At 51.5% G+C, this 16347-nt stretch overlaps 2 protein-coding genes across 10 annotated transcripts in view; one reads left to right on the top strand and one right to left on the bottom strand.

The window, feature by feature from the left end:
• The window catches only part of Sbf1 (SET binding factor 1), a 28020-nt gene extending 18685 nt beyond the window's left edge, over positions 1 to 9335 (top strand). For 2 of the 4 annotated variants that reach the window (XM_052161216.1, XM_052161215.1), the window contains exons 29-41: positions 119 to 196; positions 564 to 745; positions 825 to 1004; positions 1618 to 1719; positions 1793 to 1978; positions 2053 to 2179; positions 2259 to 2389; positions 2461 to 2691; positions 6169 to 6276; positions 6383 to 6594; positions 7085 to 7172; positions 7248 to 7379; positions 7466 to 9335. In XM_052161216.1, the coding sequence (XP_052017176.1) occupies positions 119 to 196; positions 564 to 745; positions 825 to 1004; positions 1618 to 1719; positions 1793 to 1978; positions 2053 to 2179; positions 2259 to 2389; positions 2461 to 2691; positions 6169 to 6276; positions 6383 to 6594; positions 7085 to 7172; positions 7248 to 7379; positions 7466 to 7564 (1856 nt within the window). In that variant the 3' untranslated portion in view covers positions 7565 to 9335. The remainder of the gene's footprint in view (positions 1 to 118; positions 197 to 563; positions 746 to 824; positions 1005 to 1617; positions 1720 to 1792; positions 1979 to 2052; positions 2180 to 2258; positions 2390 to 2460; positions 2692 to 6168; positions 6277 to 6382; positions 6595 to 7084; positions 7173 to 7247; positions 7380 to 7465) is intronic. The other 2 variants (XM_052161218.1, XM_052161217.1) reach the window with 1 other exon arrangement.
• Ppp6r2 (protein phosphatase 6 regulatory subunit 2) overlaps positions 9247 to 16347 on the bottom strand; it is a 66460-nt gene continuing 59359 nt past the window's right edge. For all 6 annotated transcript variants that reach the window (XM_052161219.1, XM_052161224.1, XM_052161223.1 and 3 more), the window contains 7 exons: positions 16015 to 16139; positions 15582 to 15745; positions 14543 to 14699; positions 14364 to 14452; positions 13124 to 13319; positions 10251 to 10478; positions 9247 to 10159 (listed from right to left, as the gene is read on the bottom strand). In XM_052161219.1, the coding sequence (XP_052017179.1) occupies positions 10111 to 10159; positions 10251 to 10478; positions 13124 to 13319; positions 14364 to 14452; positions 14543 to 14699; positions 15582 to 15745; positions 16015 to 16139 (1008 nt within the window). In that variant the 3' untranslated portion in view covers positions 9247 to 10110. The remainder of the gene's footprint in view (positions 10160 to 10250; positions 10479 to 13123; positions 13320 to 14363; positions 14453 to 14542; positions 14700 to 15581; positions 15746 to 16014; positions 16140 to 16347) is intronic.

The raw sequence follows: 16347 nt of genomic DNA, 5'->3' as shown, positions 1-16347 counted from the left end.
CATGCCTGGACCAGACAAGGGCCCATCCTGCTACTGACCCTGGGAGTGGGGCTTGGTGGGAACCTCTGACAACCCAGGCCTGGAACCAAACTGAGCCTTCTCTCTGCTGTGCCCTCAGTGCCCAGCCCCCGAGCCAGGGTCACCACGCTGTCCAACCCTTTGGCGGCCTCGGCCTCCAGATGGACTGCGTCCCGAGGTACCGTACTGGGGCTCTCCCCTTAACTGGAACTGATGGCCCCCTAGTATGAGTCAAGCTGTCTTGGGCACTAATATCTCCTTCCACACCCAGCACTAACTGCCCCTTTGTGACAGACTAGCACAACGGACTCCTCCTAGCCCTAGTCACTTACCTGCCCAGCACCTGATCCCAGTCTAGACACTAACACAGGCCACCCCCATATGCCTCAGCATTTGTGTGTTCCAGCCCTCCTCCCTCTTGTGGCCTGCCGACCACTCTGCCCTGCCTGGAAACTCAGTCCCCTCCCTGGAGGCCAGGCCCAGCCAGCCCCAGGTAAGTGGTGCTTTGACCTCAATCTAGTGCTTACTGGGTGTCTCCTTTGTAGGGAAATGGAGCAGTGTCCGAGCCAGTGGTCGAAGTAGTGGTCTTGGTGCTGACGTGGGCTCTCGGCTAGCTGGCAGAGATCTCCTCAGTACTCCCCACACCAATGGAGCTCCAGCTGATTCTGGTTTTCTGCGGCCACAGCGTGCAGCCCTCTACATCATTGGGGACAAAGCTCAGCTCAAGGTGACTGAGATAGAGGTGCAGGGTCAGCTGGGAGCACTGACTAGGCGTGGCTCACAGCTTGTCTCTGGTCTTCTTCCAGGGTGTGCGCCCAGATCCCTTGCAGCAGTGGGAGCTGGTACCTATTGAAGTATTTGAGGCAAGGCAGGTGAAAGCCAGCTTCAAGAAGTTGTTGAAGGCCTGTGTGCCTGGGTGCCCTGCCACTGAGCCCAGCCCAGCCTCCTTTCTGCGCTCCCTGGAGGACTCAGAATGGCTGACCCAGGTCTCTGCACTGCCTCTGCCTCTGCCCACCTGGGTGCTAGGTCTCTTTAGGTCTGGGCTTGCTTGTTTGACATCTTGGGCATGAGGAGGGGGAGAGGAAGTGATAGGCGGGGAGGCAGCTAGTGGTCAGGGCCAGTCTGCTGTTTTCAGGGACTTTGGTGTCCAGTGTAGTATCACACTGGCTTGTGGGACAGGGCCCTCTGCTGCTTTGCCCTTTTTCCAGAATGGAAATAGGTTGTTGTTGTCATTGGTGCCTGGTGAAAACTGGAATGCTGAGGGATGGGACTGCTGCCACCTGAAGGGCAAGGCTTGACTGTGAGACACCTTCTCAGTGTAGCACCGGCTGACCTAGAACTCGTGGCAGTTCTAGGTACTGCGATTACAGGCATCCACTGCCACTCCCAGCAAAGGACAGGGACTTCTGAATCTGCCTTCCTTGTCATGGGTGTTTTGGGAGGGATGGGCAGGCTGGAGGAACAGTGCAAGCACGACCAGAGCAGAGCAGAATGGGTCCGACCAGTGCTGTAGACAGCGCTGGCCTTCCAAGGCGGCTATGGACATGGGCGCCTCAGGCCCGGTTGACCGAGGTGTGCAGAGATCTCCTGTCCCTGCAGATTCACAAGCTGCTGCAGATCTCTGTGCTGGTGGTGGAGCTGCTCGACTCTGGCTCCTCCGTCCTGGTGAGCCTGGAGGACGGCTGGGACATCACCACTCAGGTGTGTGCAGGTGAACGGAAGGGGGAGGGGACGGGCCTCAGATGCCCCCCTGACATCTGGTTGGTGCTGGCAGGTGGTGTCCTTGGTGCAGCTGCTCTCAGACCCCTTCTACCGCACTCTGGAAGGCTTCCGCCTGCTGGTGGAAAAGGAGTGGCTGTCCTTTGGCCATCGTTTCAGCCATCGCGGGGCCCACACCCTAGCTGGGCAGGGCAGTGGCTTCACACCTGTCTTCCTGCAGTTCCTGGACTGTGTGCACCAGGTAGGCAGATTTCCATGTAGGTAGGCTTGAGCTGTGCTCCTCTCACCTGACCTCTGACCCCTGGCTTCTTACAGGTCCATTTGCAGTTCCCCATGGAGTTTGAGTTCAGTCAGTTCTACCTCAAGTTCCTTGGTTACCACCACGCATCCCGCCGTTTCCGGACCTTCTTGCTGGACTCTGATTATGAGCGTATTGAGCTGGGTATGTAGGGAAGAAGGACATCTGGGATAACTGTCTGGGACAGAGGGCCCTAACTAAGCTCAGTGCTGCTCTTGTGTAGGGCTGCTGTACGAGGAGAAGGGTGAACGCAGGGGCCAGCTGGCATGCAAGTCAGTGTGGGAGTACGTAGACCGGCTAAGCAAGAGGACCCCCATGTTCTACAACTACACGTATGCACCCGAGGACACAGAGGTGAGTGGGGCCTGGCTGGGGCAGCAGCTCCTGCATGGCCCGGCCTCTGAACATAGGCTTGCTTGCTCCAGGTGCTGCGACCCTACAGCAATGTGTCCAATCTGAAGGTGTGGGACTTCTACACTGAGGAGACGCTGGCTGAGGGGCCCCCTTATGACTGGGAGCTGGCCCAGGGACCCCCTGAGCCTCCAGAAGAGGAACGTCCTGATGGAGGTGCTCCCCAGAGCAGGCGCCGTGTGGTATGGCCATGCTATGACAGCCGCCCTCGAGTCCAGCCTGATGCCATCTCACGTCTGCTGGAGGTGTGTATTGTCCTAGAGGTGTGTGTGTGTGTGTGTGTGTGTGTGTGTGTGTGTGTGTCAGTAGTACCCTTGAAAACTGGGGTGGCTCTGCCTTCGCCCACCATGTGAACTGCTTACACACATGGGATAGCTGTGGTTCTTAGGTCTCTGTCTCATGCTAATAGATATTTACAGATAATGATAAGAAAGCATTTGTCAAAAATCTCTCAAGACTTGGGACCTGGTTTTGCTCATGGCGTATGTGTATCCCTTTACTTCATATATTAATCAAACTTGGCACTGTGAGGAAATACTAGAGATAAGTTAGTTGACAAGGTAGAGAAATTTATTTAGTTTACAGTTCTGGGTTCAAGGGAATGTGCTCAGTTCTAGGAAGTGTCTGGGCTGGGTCACATCATGGCAGTCTTCCAAGAAATGTTCTCACCCTTTCCAAGATGCCTTCCCTATGACCCAAGGACCTTCCACCAGACCCCATCTCTTAAAGATCCATCACTTCCTACCTAGTTCTGCTCCTTGGGGCTAATCTTTCACGCAGGTACAAAGCACATCGATACTGCAGTACCTGGGTGTCAGTGCAGGCAGGGTTTTCCCAGGAGCTACTTACTCCACCTCTGCTCGGTTGTCTGACAGGCATGCCTTAAAGTGGGCAGGAGCTCTCTGGGTTCCAGCCCTGGAGTTTAAAGAGTCACTTTTGCCTCCGACTTTCCATCTTTTCTGGCTGTATCTGCTCAGAAATCAGACTTAAACAAGGACAGAGATCCCTTGAAAGAAAAAAATGGTCAAATTAGCTGTGGTAGTTGGTGTGCGGTAACTGAGGCAGTCAGTGTACAGGGTGACAGATCCTGTCGGTGCCCATGGCTGTCCATCAAAGGGGCTGAGCAGCTACAGGTCTGAGTCCCAGGCCCTAAGTAAGAAGAGGTTTGCACTCCCCTTGCTGGCTGTGTTCCCTTCAAGACTCTGTGAGCATCATCTCGTGTCCTCCTGTGCAAAGTAGAATGTTGATTTGTGCTCCCAAGTGAGGTAGGGAATGTGAAATATGTTTTGATGACCCAGTATGGGGCCTGTCCCGAAGGGTTTGTTTATTACTCCGAGTGCATGTGTGCCTGTGGGTGGGTGGTTTTGTACAGGGAATGATAGTATGGAAATCAGAGGAGTTGTCTCAATCTCATGTTACTGGAGCCTCTTAGTTTTTCTATGGCATAAATATGCAGTTTTTTATTTTTGTTATACTTTTTTTTTTGTTTTCTTTTTTGTTTTGATTTTTTGGATTTGTTTTTTTTCTAGATAGGGTTTCTTTGTATAGCCCTGGCTGTCCTGGAACTCACTCTGTAGACCAGGCTGGCCTGGAACTCAGAAACCCATCGCCTCGGCCTCCCAGAGTGCTGGGATTACAGGCGTGCGCCACCACCGCCCGGCTATTTTTTTTTTTTTTTTAAAGAAGTTAAAGAATGAGAGAAAGGCTTTCTCTTTCTGCTTCACTTTGCTTTTCCAGTACTGAGAATTGATCTCAGGGCCTTATATATACTAGGCAGGTACTCTACCACGAGCTATAGCTGAAACTCGGCAATTTTTTTTTATTATTATTATTTTGAGACAAGATCTAAGTTGTCGGGGCTGAAGAGATGGCTCACTGGTTAAGAGCACCAACTGCTCTTCCGAAGGTCCTGAGTTCAAATCCCAGCAACCACATGGTGGCTTACAACCATACGTAATGAGATCTGACGCCCTCTTCTGGGGTGTCTGAAGACAATTACAGTGTACTTATAGTAAATAAATAAACAAACAAACAAACAAATATTAAGAAATGATAAATTTAAAAAAAAAAAGATCTAAGTTGTCCTAGTTGGCTACAATTTGAGATCCTCCTGCCTCAGCCTCTCTAGTAGTTGGGAGTACATACTCTAGGTCTGGCCTCTAATTTATTTTTCTTTGTATATCTAATCTAATACCAGTTTCTTTTAGTCTGAAAGACTTAAATTTCTTGAAATACAGATCTGCTAGTCACACCTTGCTTCAAGCTTTTGTTTTATTATGTCTGAAGATGCCCCACCCCTTTGTGTTGTTGCTATAAATGAGTGACTCAGTCCAGGACCTTGTGTGTACGTAGAAGCACACACTGAACCATGACCTCTGCCCACCTGCCTGCTGCATTTTTAAGGTTTTTGTTTTGGTTTTGTTGTATGTGTGTGTGGTGGGACAGGGTCTCACTATAGCCCAAGTTAATATGAAACTAACATTTTTTTCTCAGGCTGGCTTCAAACTCAGTAATCTTTCTGTTTCCACCTTCTAATTAAAGGCATATGCCATTGTGCCCAGCTATTGTTCTTTGAGACATGTCTTATGTAGCTAAAGAGGGCCTTGAGCTCCTTCCTGATACTTTGGCTTCAACCTTCCAAGTTTTAGGATTACATTGGTAAACTACTATGACAAGCTCTCACTTGTTTAAGAGAAGGTGTTTTTGCTGTGTTTCCCTAGGCTGGCCTAGAACTGCTAGTCTCAAGTGATCCTTCTATTTTAGCCTGCCAGGGAGGTAGAACTACACAGGAAACACGGTGCCTGGTTTTGCCCACGTGCTTCTCTCTATCTTTCTTTTTACGTGTTGAGTGGTGCTGGATATTAAATCCAGCTTATGGCATAGGAAGCAAGTGCTGTCTAACACTGAGCTGCACCACACTTAGTCCATGTGACTGCACTGTGTCACTGCTTTTAAAGGGTATTTCCTTTGAATATAGATTCAGATGTGGCGAGTCTTTCAATTCAAGCCCCACAGTGAACCCCCACTGAGAGATACTGATTAAACCACACACTACATTCAGTTTTATGGTATCATTACATTGTTTTCTGACTTGCAGTATGTTCACCAAAATCAGTACTCATTCATATCCATATGAACTATATAATGTCATCTTTTATTTTTTATCTTCTGATATAATATAGCCCTTGTTGGCCTGTAACTCATAAAGACTGGCCTGCATCTGCCTCCTGAGTACTGGGATTAAAGAATTGTACCACCCCTGGTCTGGATATATTTTTAAAATGTTTTAGATTACATTTACTTATGTAGTGTGTCTGTGCATGTGTATGGCTGGAAGTTCAGAGGTCAGCTTTTAGGAGCCAGTTCTCTCCTTCTGTCATGTAGGTCCTACGGATTGTACTTCAGTTGACAGGCTTAGTGACAAGCTGTTACTGACTAAACCAGTATGCCCACTCAGTCTAGATTTTTTGTTTTAAAATATTTTTAAGTTAAAATCTTTATGTGTATGTATGTTTTGCCTGCATGTATGTAATATGTACTTCATACATGCCTGGGACCTAGAGAGGTCAGAAAAGGGTGTTGAATCCCCAGTATCTATAGATAGATGTGAACACCATATAGTTGTGGGCATCAAACTCAGCTCCCCTGCAAAAACAAGTGCTGTGACTGCTGAGCTGCCTTTCCCGCCTCTGGATGATCTTTTCCTCACCAATTCTCCCCAGGAGCTGCAGCGATTAGAGACAGAGCTAGGCCGACCTTCTGAACGCTGGAAAGACACCTGGGACCGGGTGAAGGCTGCTCAGCGCCTTGAAGGCCGGCAAGATGGCCGTGTGAGTGGGTGGGATGGTTGGCTGGGCTGAGGAATATCTGGAATGTGTGTTGCCAGGAGGTGGAGGCTAATCAGCCTTGATATTAATTCCATTCTGCTTTTTGCAGGGAACCCCTAGCTCACTACTGGTGTCAACTGTGCCCCACCACCGCCGCTCGCTAGGTGTCTATCTACAGGAGGGGCCTGTGGGCTCTACTCTTAGTCTCAGCCTGGACAGTGACCAGAGCAGTGGCTCAACCACATCCAGCTCTCGGCAGGCTGCCCGGCGGAGCACCAGCACCCTGTACAGCCAATTCCAGACAGCTGAGAGTGAGAACAGGTGTGAGAGGCACACCCCACTGCTACTTCTGGACTGGAATTGGGACCCATGCATGACTCTCAAATGGGGTTAGGTTCTTTGAGGAGTTCAGTATTTTCAGTGGGTAAAAGGACTTGTAGAAGCTATAACATTTGCCTAAGCATAGATCAGCATCAAAAGAGGTTTGGGTTGTAGACCTGGTGACTGTAGCAGGTCTGAAATGGAGCCAAGAGGTACCCATAAGACAGTCACTAGATGAAACTGGGGCCAGACAGGATCCACCCTCTGAGCCTAGAGGGGCCATTTTACTCTGGTTGCCTGCACAGATTTGACTGCTAAGTTCCTCTTCCTCTTTAGGGTGTCTGTGTCACATAGGACTACCTCCCAGATATGGTGTTGGGACCCAGTGTCTGTTACATGATGACTATAGAGGGACTGACCCTTCATTTAATTTCTAGAGGTGGGCCTCCACCTAATAGCTAACCTGGCCCTGATTCTGGTTCAAATGCAGGTCCTATGAGGGCACCCTATACAAGAAGGGGGCCTTCATGAAGCCCTGGAAAGCCCGTTGGTTTGTCCTAGACAAGACCAAGCACCAGGTGAGTGTGGTAGAGGGACAAGGGAAAGAGAAGACAGGCCTGTCTTGACTCTGCATCCTCTCATCTTCACCCCAGCTGCGTTACTATGACCACCGAGTGGACACAGAATGCAAGGGTGTCATTGACCTGGCAGAGGTGGAAGCTGTGGCACCTGGCACACCCACTATAGGTGCCCCTAAGACTGTGGATGAGAAGGCCTTCTTTGATGTGAGCCTCTGTCAAGGGGTGGGGAACACCTGGGGCCAGGGGCTTGGAGTTATAGGGGCATGGAGTCAGTAACCTGCTCTTCCCAGGTGAAGACAACACGTCGCGTTTACAACTTCTGTGCCCAGGATGTGCCCTCAGCCCAGCAGTGGGTGGACCGGATCCAGAGCTGCCTGTCGGATGCCTGACCCCTCCCGGCCCTGCCCGGGCTGCTCTGCTTCCAGTCGTTACAGACCACTAGGGGTGGGCAGGGCCGCCCCGGCCATGTTTACAGCCCCGGCCCTCGACAGTATTTGAGGCCCTGAGCCCCCCAGCACTTGTGTGTACAGCCCCCGCCCCACCCTGCCCCGCCCCACCTGGCCAGCTTAACTTATTGTGGTGTCATGGCTGAGCCGTTTAGGGACGCGGCCATGGTACAGCCCTGCCCTGGGTTTGTAAATAGTCCACCCTACCCGGCCCATCTGTGTGCTGGCCCTGGCCGGCTGGCTGTGCTAAGTTGTTTCTAGAACCAGAGTCTATATAAAGAGAGAACTAACGACATACTTGTGTGCCTGCATCAGCAATGTGAGTTGTGGGTCTGCCCAGAGTGGCTCTTTTGTCTCCACCCTGGGGTCTTTGGAGTGCTTAGCGGGTTGCCATCTTTTTTGTATACCTTTTCTGGAGCCTGAGCCCATCTTCCTCCAAGATCCCTGGCTGTGAGCGGCTTTGCACAGGAAGGAACTTTCTGCAGTAAAGGAAGGACTTTTTAAGTCCTTACTTAGCACTTGGCTACCCAACTTCCCTGGGCCTCCATGCCAGAGAAAGCCCCATCTTTCCTACCCAGATAGCTCTGGAGCATCAATTCAAATCTACGATGCTGCGGGGTGTGTAGAGGGGGTGGGAGACCTTGGGAAGTTGTTGTGAAGGCAAAGGACAAAAGTCACAGACCCTGGACAGAAAGTAGCATGCGTGGGCTCTTAGGGAAAAGGTCCTCAAGCAAGGAAGCTGGGATGGGGGGAGTGTGGCTTTGTGAAGGGGCAGCACCCATAGTGGTCGTGGGTCTTAGATCCATACCACCGCCCCCCCCCATCATTCTGGAGGTCCCTATTATCATATTTCAGGGCGTTGTGATTTTTTGTTGCTGTTCTCCTTGCTTGTGACCCTCACCAGGCCTAGACTTGGTTGGCTATGTGCTTGTGGTCAGGGTTGGGGCAGAGAGGCATGAGTGCTGCAGCCAGGTGACTGTTGGTGTTGAGGGCTAGCCACTGGAAATCTGCGCCCTTGCTGGCTCCTTAAGGTGGAGGGTGAGTAGCAGCAGGTACAGAAGGGGCAGATCCAGAGACGATGCCAGAGGGTGACATGTGACATGCGGTGGGAGGTGACTGTGAACCTCCGTCTTCATGACTTCTGATCCCCACAACTGGACATGGATAACCTTAGCTCTTTCCTGAAGTATGATTCAGGAAACCCATCAGGACAGACTCTGGAGAGGAGAGCCCTGCCCTCCACATTCCAGTGTTGAGTCAAGAGCCGGGGAAGCAGATGAGGCATCTTACTGAGAAAAAAGATGAGTGCTGGCAGAGGCTAAGGGCAGAGCCACAGGACCCAATGAAGGAGGCAGAGGCGCTGCTGGAGGGAGGGAGGGCTGTGACCCTTTGGGCTGACTCACTTCCAGAGGGACACACCTCTTGTACACTTCCCAGGATGGGCCCTGGGGTTGGGCGGGACAAGCCTTCACAAAATGGCTATCATTGGTCTGACTGTTAAGGTCAAACTGTTCACTTCTGTTTCAGCCTGAGTCCCAACTACTGAGAATGAGCTTTGGGATAGCAAAGGTTGTCTACACAGGCTGGGGCTGGGCATCTGCAGCCTAACAATAACACACACTTGGTCAGTAAGAATGATACTTTTTATTGGGGGTTGGATGCCCTGTCAGAAGGTTAGAACATTAAAAAAAAAAAAGAAAAAAAAAAAAGACAACATAGACTTCTAGACTTCCTGGACAACATGGCTGCCCTGTCTCTAAGCCTCTCAGTGCTCTTCTGTGTCTACTCTTATATGTCTGATGCAGCTCCAACACCCACCCAAGTGTGCCAGTCTGCCCTGCTGAGCACAGAGACAACCCCTTCAGGTCCAGAGGGTCTTTTGTTTTTAAGGCAGTCAAAATTTATAGCCTGATTCAATGCCAGTTCCCAGGAGCCTCTGGGCAGCTAGAACTGGGGTTTGACCCATGTGGCCAAACTAGTGCCAGACCCCCATGTATTATTACTATTAGTGGGGATCAGGTCTCTCCAGCTCCGGTCTTTACATATGCCCTGAGCCAAGAGAGACCCTGTACTGTAGCTGGGTACAAAGTGCAAAAAACGGCTTTTCCTCCATGCGTTAAAAAACACAGATGAACCCAGAGCCTGGAGATCCTCACCCTTCCTGCCCATCTGATGCTGGCACCTTAGGATCTTGCTCCCTCCCCAGCTCCTGCAGGTAGCAGCTGCATGTCAGGGACCTTATTGCCATGCCAAAACCTGAACTGGGGAGTGGCCAGGTATATCCTGTCCTCCAGCAGGACCAAGGGCAGGCAGGAGAGACATGGGTTGGGTCACCAACTGGTTCCACTGCCAGCTTTACCAAATGCAGCATTTATTTTAAAGTTAAATTAAAAAAAAAAAAAAAAAAAAAAAACAACTTGCATCACCAGGTAGTTCTCTTGCTTAAGGAAGCAGCCTGACCAGGGCAGGCCGGAGCTGGGCGGCAGCAGTTACACAGGACCATTTAAGGCAGCTCCTTCTGACAGGGCATCTGGCTTCCTGCATAAATGGGGGAAGAGGCAGAATTGCAGCATGTGAGCTTCTGGGGTTCATCCAATCCCACCCTACCCTCTTCAGCCAATCTACTCACCTGTCCTTTGTCACTGTCCCCAGGGTGGCAACTATGGCTGGGGCTGCTGTGGTTACTGCCATGATCGGTCCTGGGGGGACTGCAGTAGCCACTGAGGAAGAGACCACTATGGTGGCTGTGGGAGAGCCTGCCTTGCTTGGTGCTATGGTAGCCACGGCAGGACTGATGGTCACTTCTGAAGGTGCAGGGCAGGCAGGGGCTAACACGGTATTGTCAGGACCCTCAGCCCTGTGTGGCAGATAGGCTCCAGTTATGGGTGCCCCTACCTCACTGCTGCCTATTTCAGATACCCAACCACCAGCAAAGTGGCCTGATCCAGCAAAGAGCCCAGAGGTGATACACACAGCTCCTGTCTACTTCTATATTCTGTGGGGTTACTCAGGAGCTACAGATGGCTTTGTACTCCTGAGACCCAGACAGTGGGGCAAGCTACATGACTGCCGTGACCTCAGTCCTTCCCATAAGCAGCTCTCAGATCCTGACAGCTGCAGCTTCATCTGCTGACGGCCCCAGTGTTGCTGCTTAAATTTAACTTCACCTTTATGCTAGCTAAAGGGTCCCTGAGGGCCAGGCATGGTGGTACACGCCTTTAACTGTGCACTTTGGAGACATAAGCAGGCAGGTTTGAGTTTGAGGCCAGCCTGACCTACAGAGAGTTCAGGACAGCCAGGGCTATAGTGCGACCTGTGTTTGCAAAAAAGTAGGGGTGAGTGGGAGGGGTTATGTAAGGACTGAGGGCCTTCATACCCAACGCTAGCCTAGCCTAATTTAGCCTAACCGCAAGTAGCAGATGGAGCCTGCAAAACAAAGATACCTAGCTCTGTCCCAGGGAGGGGTCCTCAGAGGAGATGCAGGGCAGTCAGGGAAGGAGGGAGGTATAAAGGCGCAGTAAAGCTTGGCAGTGGCTCGGCTATCTAGCAGGTTTTGAGAATGGCTTTGTAAAGGGTTTACTTTGTCTTTTTGCTGCGGGGTTAAAGTATTTCTCTAGGAAGGATTTAGGAAAAGAGGATGAAAGTTTTACAAATCTACTAAACTCTTAAGACAGGCTGTTAGTTGGATATGGTGGTCTTCCTCAGTAATCCGATCACTAAAGAGATAACTGGAGCGCTGTGAATTTCAGCCATGCTCCGCCACACAGCAGGACTCACAAACAAGCCTGTGTGCTCTCAACCTAAGGAGCTCCAGTCTAGGCTTTTCCTTAGTTCATCACATCTCAGGCAGTCACTGCGGGAACCCCTTTAGGTCTTGGCTCTACTTTCCTGCTTTTCTACAAATCTTTTAGATGCATAGTGTTGCTGGCTTTAGAGGCAATACCCTACCTAGGGTTCCTAGAACACAGCCAGGGCCTCAGTGAGCTTTGGATACGAGCAGCCAGGGGCTAGAGTCTGAGACGTTGAGTTCCAGATGCAAACAGCAGTTCTCAACCTGCGGTCTGTGACCCTTCACAGTTATGTTCATCACAGTACCAAGGTTCCAGTTGTGAAGTAGCAACGAAAATAATTTATGATTGGGATCACCACAGTATGAGAAAGGGTCACACAATAGGAAGGGTGGGAACCACTGTGTTACACCAATCATGGATTCCAGTTGGTTGATCTCCCCACTTAGCTGAGGAAAACACTTAAGTCCCAATATCAGAGGACCCTCCAGAAGCATAGAAATGGGCAGGGCTGGTAGAACCCAGAACCTGACTGCACAATGGTGAGCTTGTGCTAGGCAGTCTGTCTAGTGCCTACTGGGTCAAGAACAACCTGGTGTCAGGTACATCCCAGACTTGGAAGTATAGGCAGGGACAAGACCAGAAAACCCACAGATGATATTCATTCTAGAGTAGATGCAAAATCCAAAACAAAACAAAACAAAAAACCTCACATGGGCCTAAGGTCAAGAGCCTTATGAGATTAGTACTTTGTCTCCTGGTAGCATCCAGCCCTGAGACTTCCTCTCCTGCACCTAGAGCCTGCCTCAGGGCCTTTGTACCGACTGCAAGCTATCTCCAGTATCCTGTATCCAGAGGCAACTCCTTATGCTCCTAAGCCTCACCACCTGCTCTCCTACCCCTGTATGCCAGGAGGCTGTCAGCTCCCCGGCGGACACTTGACCACTCAAAATAGAAAACGCTTGCTGGAGTGGCTGGCCTCTATGCAGGGAGGATGATGACATACCTGATTTCTTCCCTAGGGGAGGCCTTCTGACACCTCAAGGGAACTTTGGCTTGTCTACCTGCGAGCTGCTTCTACTTCCCAGCCATTGCTCAGAATATAAACCCAGTCCCTAACCCTGAAGTGCATTGTGTCCTCCTGTGAGTGTGCAGGGCACCTGACTGGAATCCACAAGTGCCCTACCACAAAGGGCACAGCACAAAAGCAGGGCAACAGGAGAGGGCTGGCCAGAGTCATAAGCTTGCCCTGTAGACAGTTAAGGGCAACAGGCCTTCCCTCCACTGTCTGGGACAACCCTAGACACCAAGGTTAGCCAGTCCCAGAGCCTGAAAACCAGGTGCTCTCTGTAACTGGCTTCTGTAGTGGAGACTGTCCATCCACATTTCTGGGGAGCTCTTGAGACACCCAGGTTCTATCTTCTACTATGAAACATTACACTGTTGTCTAAGAAGTTCAGCCCTCCAGTCATCCTTCCCCTTAGGAAAGAGGCACTGTTTTTTTTTCTAGAGACAGCTTCACAGGATCATTAGCCATGGGGTAGTAGCAAGGAATTCCAGCCTGACCTCCACTTGTTCTCAGGGAGCTGAAATCTGGCCACTGAGCCCTGTTCTCAGAGGTTACAAGGCCAGGGACTTGTAACCCTCAGCTCAGAAGCCATGTAATGTTCACTGGGCCCCCCATACCCAGGAAAACTTGCCAGTCCCTTCACACCTGCCAACAGCAGCCTCTGCTGTCCTGGGTGGTGGGGAGGTCTTTCCAGTATGGCCTGCGCACACAGCGTCCACAGCACCTGCTGCCTTCTCATCGTCTTCACTGTCAGATCCCCCAGAGGAGCTGCTGTCAGAGGCTACCAATGGGGCCTTCCTAGTGACACACACATTCCAGGCACAAGGTGAGGTAGGACCAACTGCAAAAGAAGAAACCCTGTGGTATTTATGAGGTCAAAGGAGCTGAGAACAAGGCTGCCAGGGCCTTAGGGACCCCGGGTTTGCGTGAGTCAGTGTGCGAGATGAGAGGCAGACACAGCTCATGTTGGCTTCCTGAGTGTTCTGCATGTGTATCTGCATGTTCACAGGAACCACATGTTGGCTTCCTGGGTGTATCTGCATGTTCACAGGAACCACATGTTGGCTTCCTGGGTGTTCTGCACGTGTATCTGCATGTTCACAGGAACCACATGCTGGCTTCCTGAGTGTTCTGCACGTGTATCTGCATGTTCACAGGAACCACATGCTGGCTTCCTGAGTGTTCTGCACGTGTATCTGCATGTTCACAGGAACCACATGTTGGCTTCCTGAGTGTTCTGCATGTGTATCTGCATGTTCACAGGAACCACATGTTGGCTTCCTGAGTGTTCTGCACGTGTATCTGCATGTTCACAGGAACCACATGAACTGCTGTGCACCTTCCATGTGATTGCCTCACTGCTCCACAAGATAGTGTGTGTGTGTGTGTGTGTGTGTGTGTGTGTGTGTTCTTCTCAGAGGAGGAAACCTGGGCTCAGAGAAGCCACTTTAAACCTAATGCCCAGGAAAGACACCCATCAGGAATGTTCTTACCCAGTCCAGTTGCCTGGGAAGGAGGTGGAGGCCAAGGACTTTTTGGTCAAGTCCCATATAGGCTTCCCATCAGGGACGCATCTACATAACAATGTGACTCGAGCATGCAGGTAGGTTGTAAAGTACAGGCCTGGGCCATGGAGCCTGATTGGACCTGGCTCTGAGGGCACCCACACGGACATGTTGTCCTTGCCTGGCCTGTACCTCTAAAGCTGGAGGACCCTAAAGCTCTTCTTGATTGTACAGGGAACAATTTGTGATAACTCCACTCACAAGTATGTAAGGATCCCAACACCACAAAGACATAGCCACACCTGGGGCCGTGGCCACTTCCCGCCTTGCATCAGACGTGCGAACTAGTCGAGACAGACGTCTGAGCTGCTGCTACTCACAGGCTTTCTCTGGGCCCGGACTCTGGCCACCCTCGGCATTGCTGTGGTCCGTGTCCACAGGAGAGCTGCACCGGGGCCCTGTCTCAGAGCTAGAAAAGAAGACGAGGACATGCTGAGCCCACTGGGCAGCACTGGTCCTGACACCCAACAGGCATGATTCCATTTCTGATGTTTGTTACCAGCAGAAAGGCTGGAAGTCGGTGAATTTGGCCCAGCCTTTCTCCTCTGCAACTGAAGGACCAGTCGCCCATGCACTAGAGCCTACATCCCTCGCAGCTCCTGGGGCCGCAGACAGTGGGTTCACTGGCTCATCAAACACTGCTGTCCATGTAGTACCTGCCAGAGGAGATGCAGCAGTCAAGAGTAGGCAGGCCTCGTATGTGATAGGCAAGGAGAAGCAGCACTCATGGAGAGATGGGTAGAGGGGTCATCAGAGCTGAGCCGGAATGCGAGAAACCCTAGAAGAACTCTCACTCTCATGTCAGAGATGGCAGGACTCCCCAGTAGTGCCTACTGGTGCTTTGCAAAGGGTAATATGGCCTCAACCCTGGGACACTTGGGTGTAAGGGCCCCTATAAATTACCTGGAAAGGGTCCGGTAAATTACTGCTGCAAGAACAGAGCGCATGTGTGGGCATCAGTCCTTGCTGCTGTGAGATACCTGTAAAGTCTGTCCGTCCTCCAGCAAGGCTGATGGTACAAAGTAGGTGCCACCTCACCTGTCCCAACCCAGGTCATAGCAGGCACTCTGCTCTCTCTCTGACATCAGCATGGGTGGCCTGGACCATGGGTGTTCCTGCCCTTGCAGCTTCTTGTCAGCCCCAGCTAAGGTGCTGGCAACTCCTAACAGAAAGCTGGCTTCCTGCCCGTGTCCTGAGTATCTAAGCACCCCAGAGCAGATAAAAGGGGGCTGGCTCTAAGAGGGAGTGTATGGGTAGGTGCTCCTGAGTACACCTAAGAGCTGGCAAACAGGGTACATGGGGTTTCCCTTCCCTAGCACGGACAGTGGGTACCAGCTGTGCAGGTGCAGGTGCATGCAGGAACTACAACAGAAGGAGTGGGAGCACCTGGATCTTGACTCAGTGACGAGCAGAATCCACAGTGGTCAGACCTCCCAGAACATTTCATGAAACCATGTGTAGATGGGGAACTAAAGGGGGTCCCTCAACCACACCCTGCCCTCAGTACCCATGTCCCTTGTAGAGTCATCAGGTACTACCTGCTGAATCACTCTCTGAGTGAGGACCTTCTTTCTGTGTAGGAGATGAAGGAGCGGCCAATCCAGGCACATTCCTAGATACTGCTGAGCCAGTCTTCCTGTCCTGGCCTCCATGTTCCAAGGCATTCTTTGAGTAATTATCGGAGACATGAGGAGCTCCAAACCTGGGCAGACAGACATAAAGGTAGCAGATATTTGGTGAGCCTTGGTTAGATGCCCAATGCTGGAGAACCTGCTCAGGAATGAGGACCAGGGTTAGGTACAGGGCGTCTAGAATAGGTACAACTTGGCTCCCAGTTTCTGCTCTGGTCTCTGCAGAAGGGCAGCTGCCCCTCCAGGAGTCAGCACTTTTAACAGTGCTGGCTATCCAGTGCTTAGTCCTATGCCTGCTCCCCACTGGCAGAGGCTTAGGGAGGAGGAGGGAAGCCCACACCTGGCTCTGGCCATGCCCCGGGTAGTGCATCGAGTCCCCTCGTCTTCCCAAATGTCCTCCTCTTCATCATCATCGAAGGGCTGGATCCGATCACTGCAACAGGCTTCGAACAGAGCTGCACTGGGCTGGGAGACAGATGAGCAGCTGTTTTCAGGAGAATCTAGTCCCAAAGAACTCCAGAGGGGCTAGCTCAGGGAACATGGCTGACAGACAGTGGGAGGAGGCAAGAAGGGAAGCTCTGCTCCCAACTCCCATGCAGAGGAGCCTCCCAGTCCTGACACAGATAAAGTGGCCAGGGCCCCATGGTCCCATCTGTGACACGGGCCAAGGTGT

The sequence above is a fragment of the Apodemus sylvaticus genome, chromosome 17, assembly GCF_947179515.1.
Source record: "Apodemus sylvaticus chromosome 17, mApoSyl1.1, whole genome shotgun sequence".
In the NCBI taxonomy this organism is placed as follows: domain Eukaryota; kingdom Metazoa; phylum Chordata; class Mammalia; order Rodentia; family Muridae; genus Apodemus; species Apodemus sylvaticus.
Note: the sequence above shows the minus strand (reverse complement) of the source record. Positions and strands in the feature narration are given on the sequence as shown.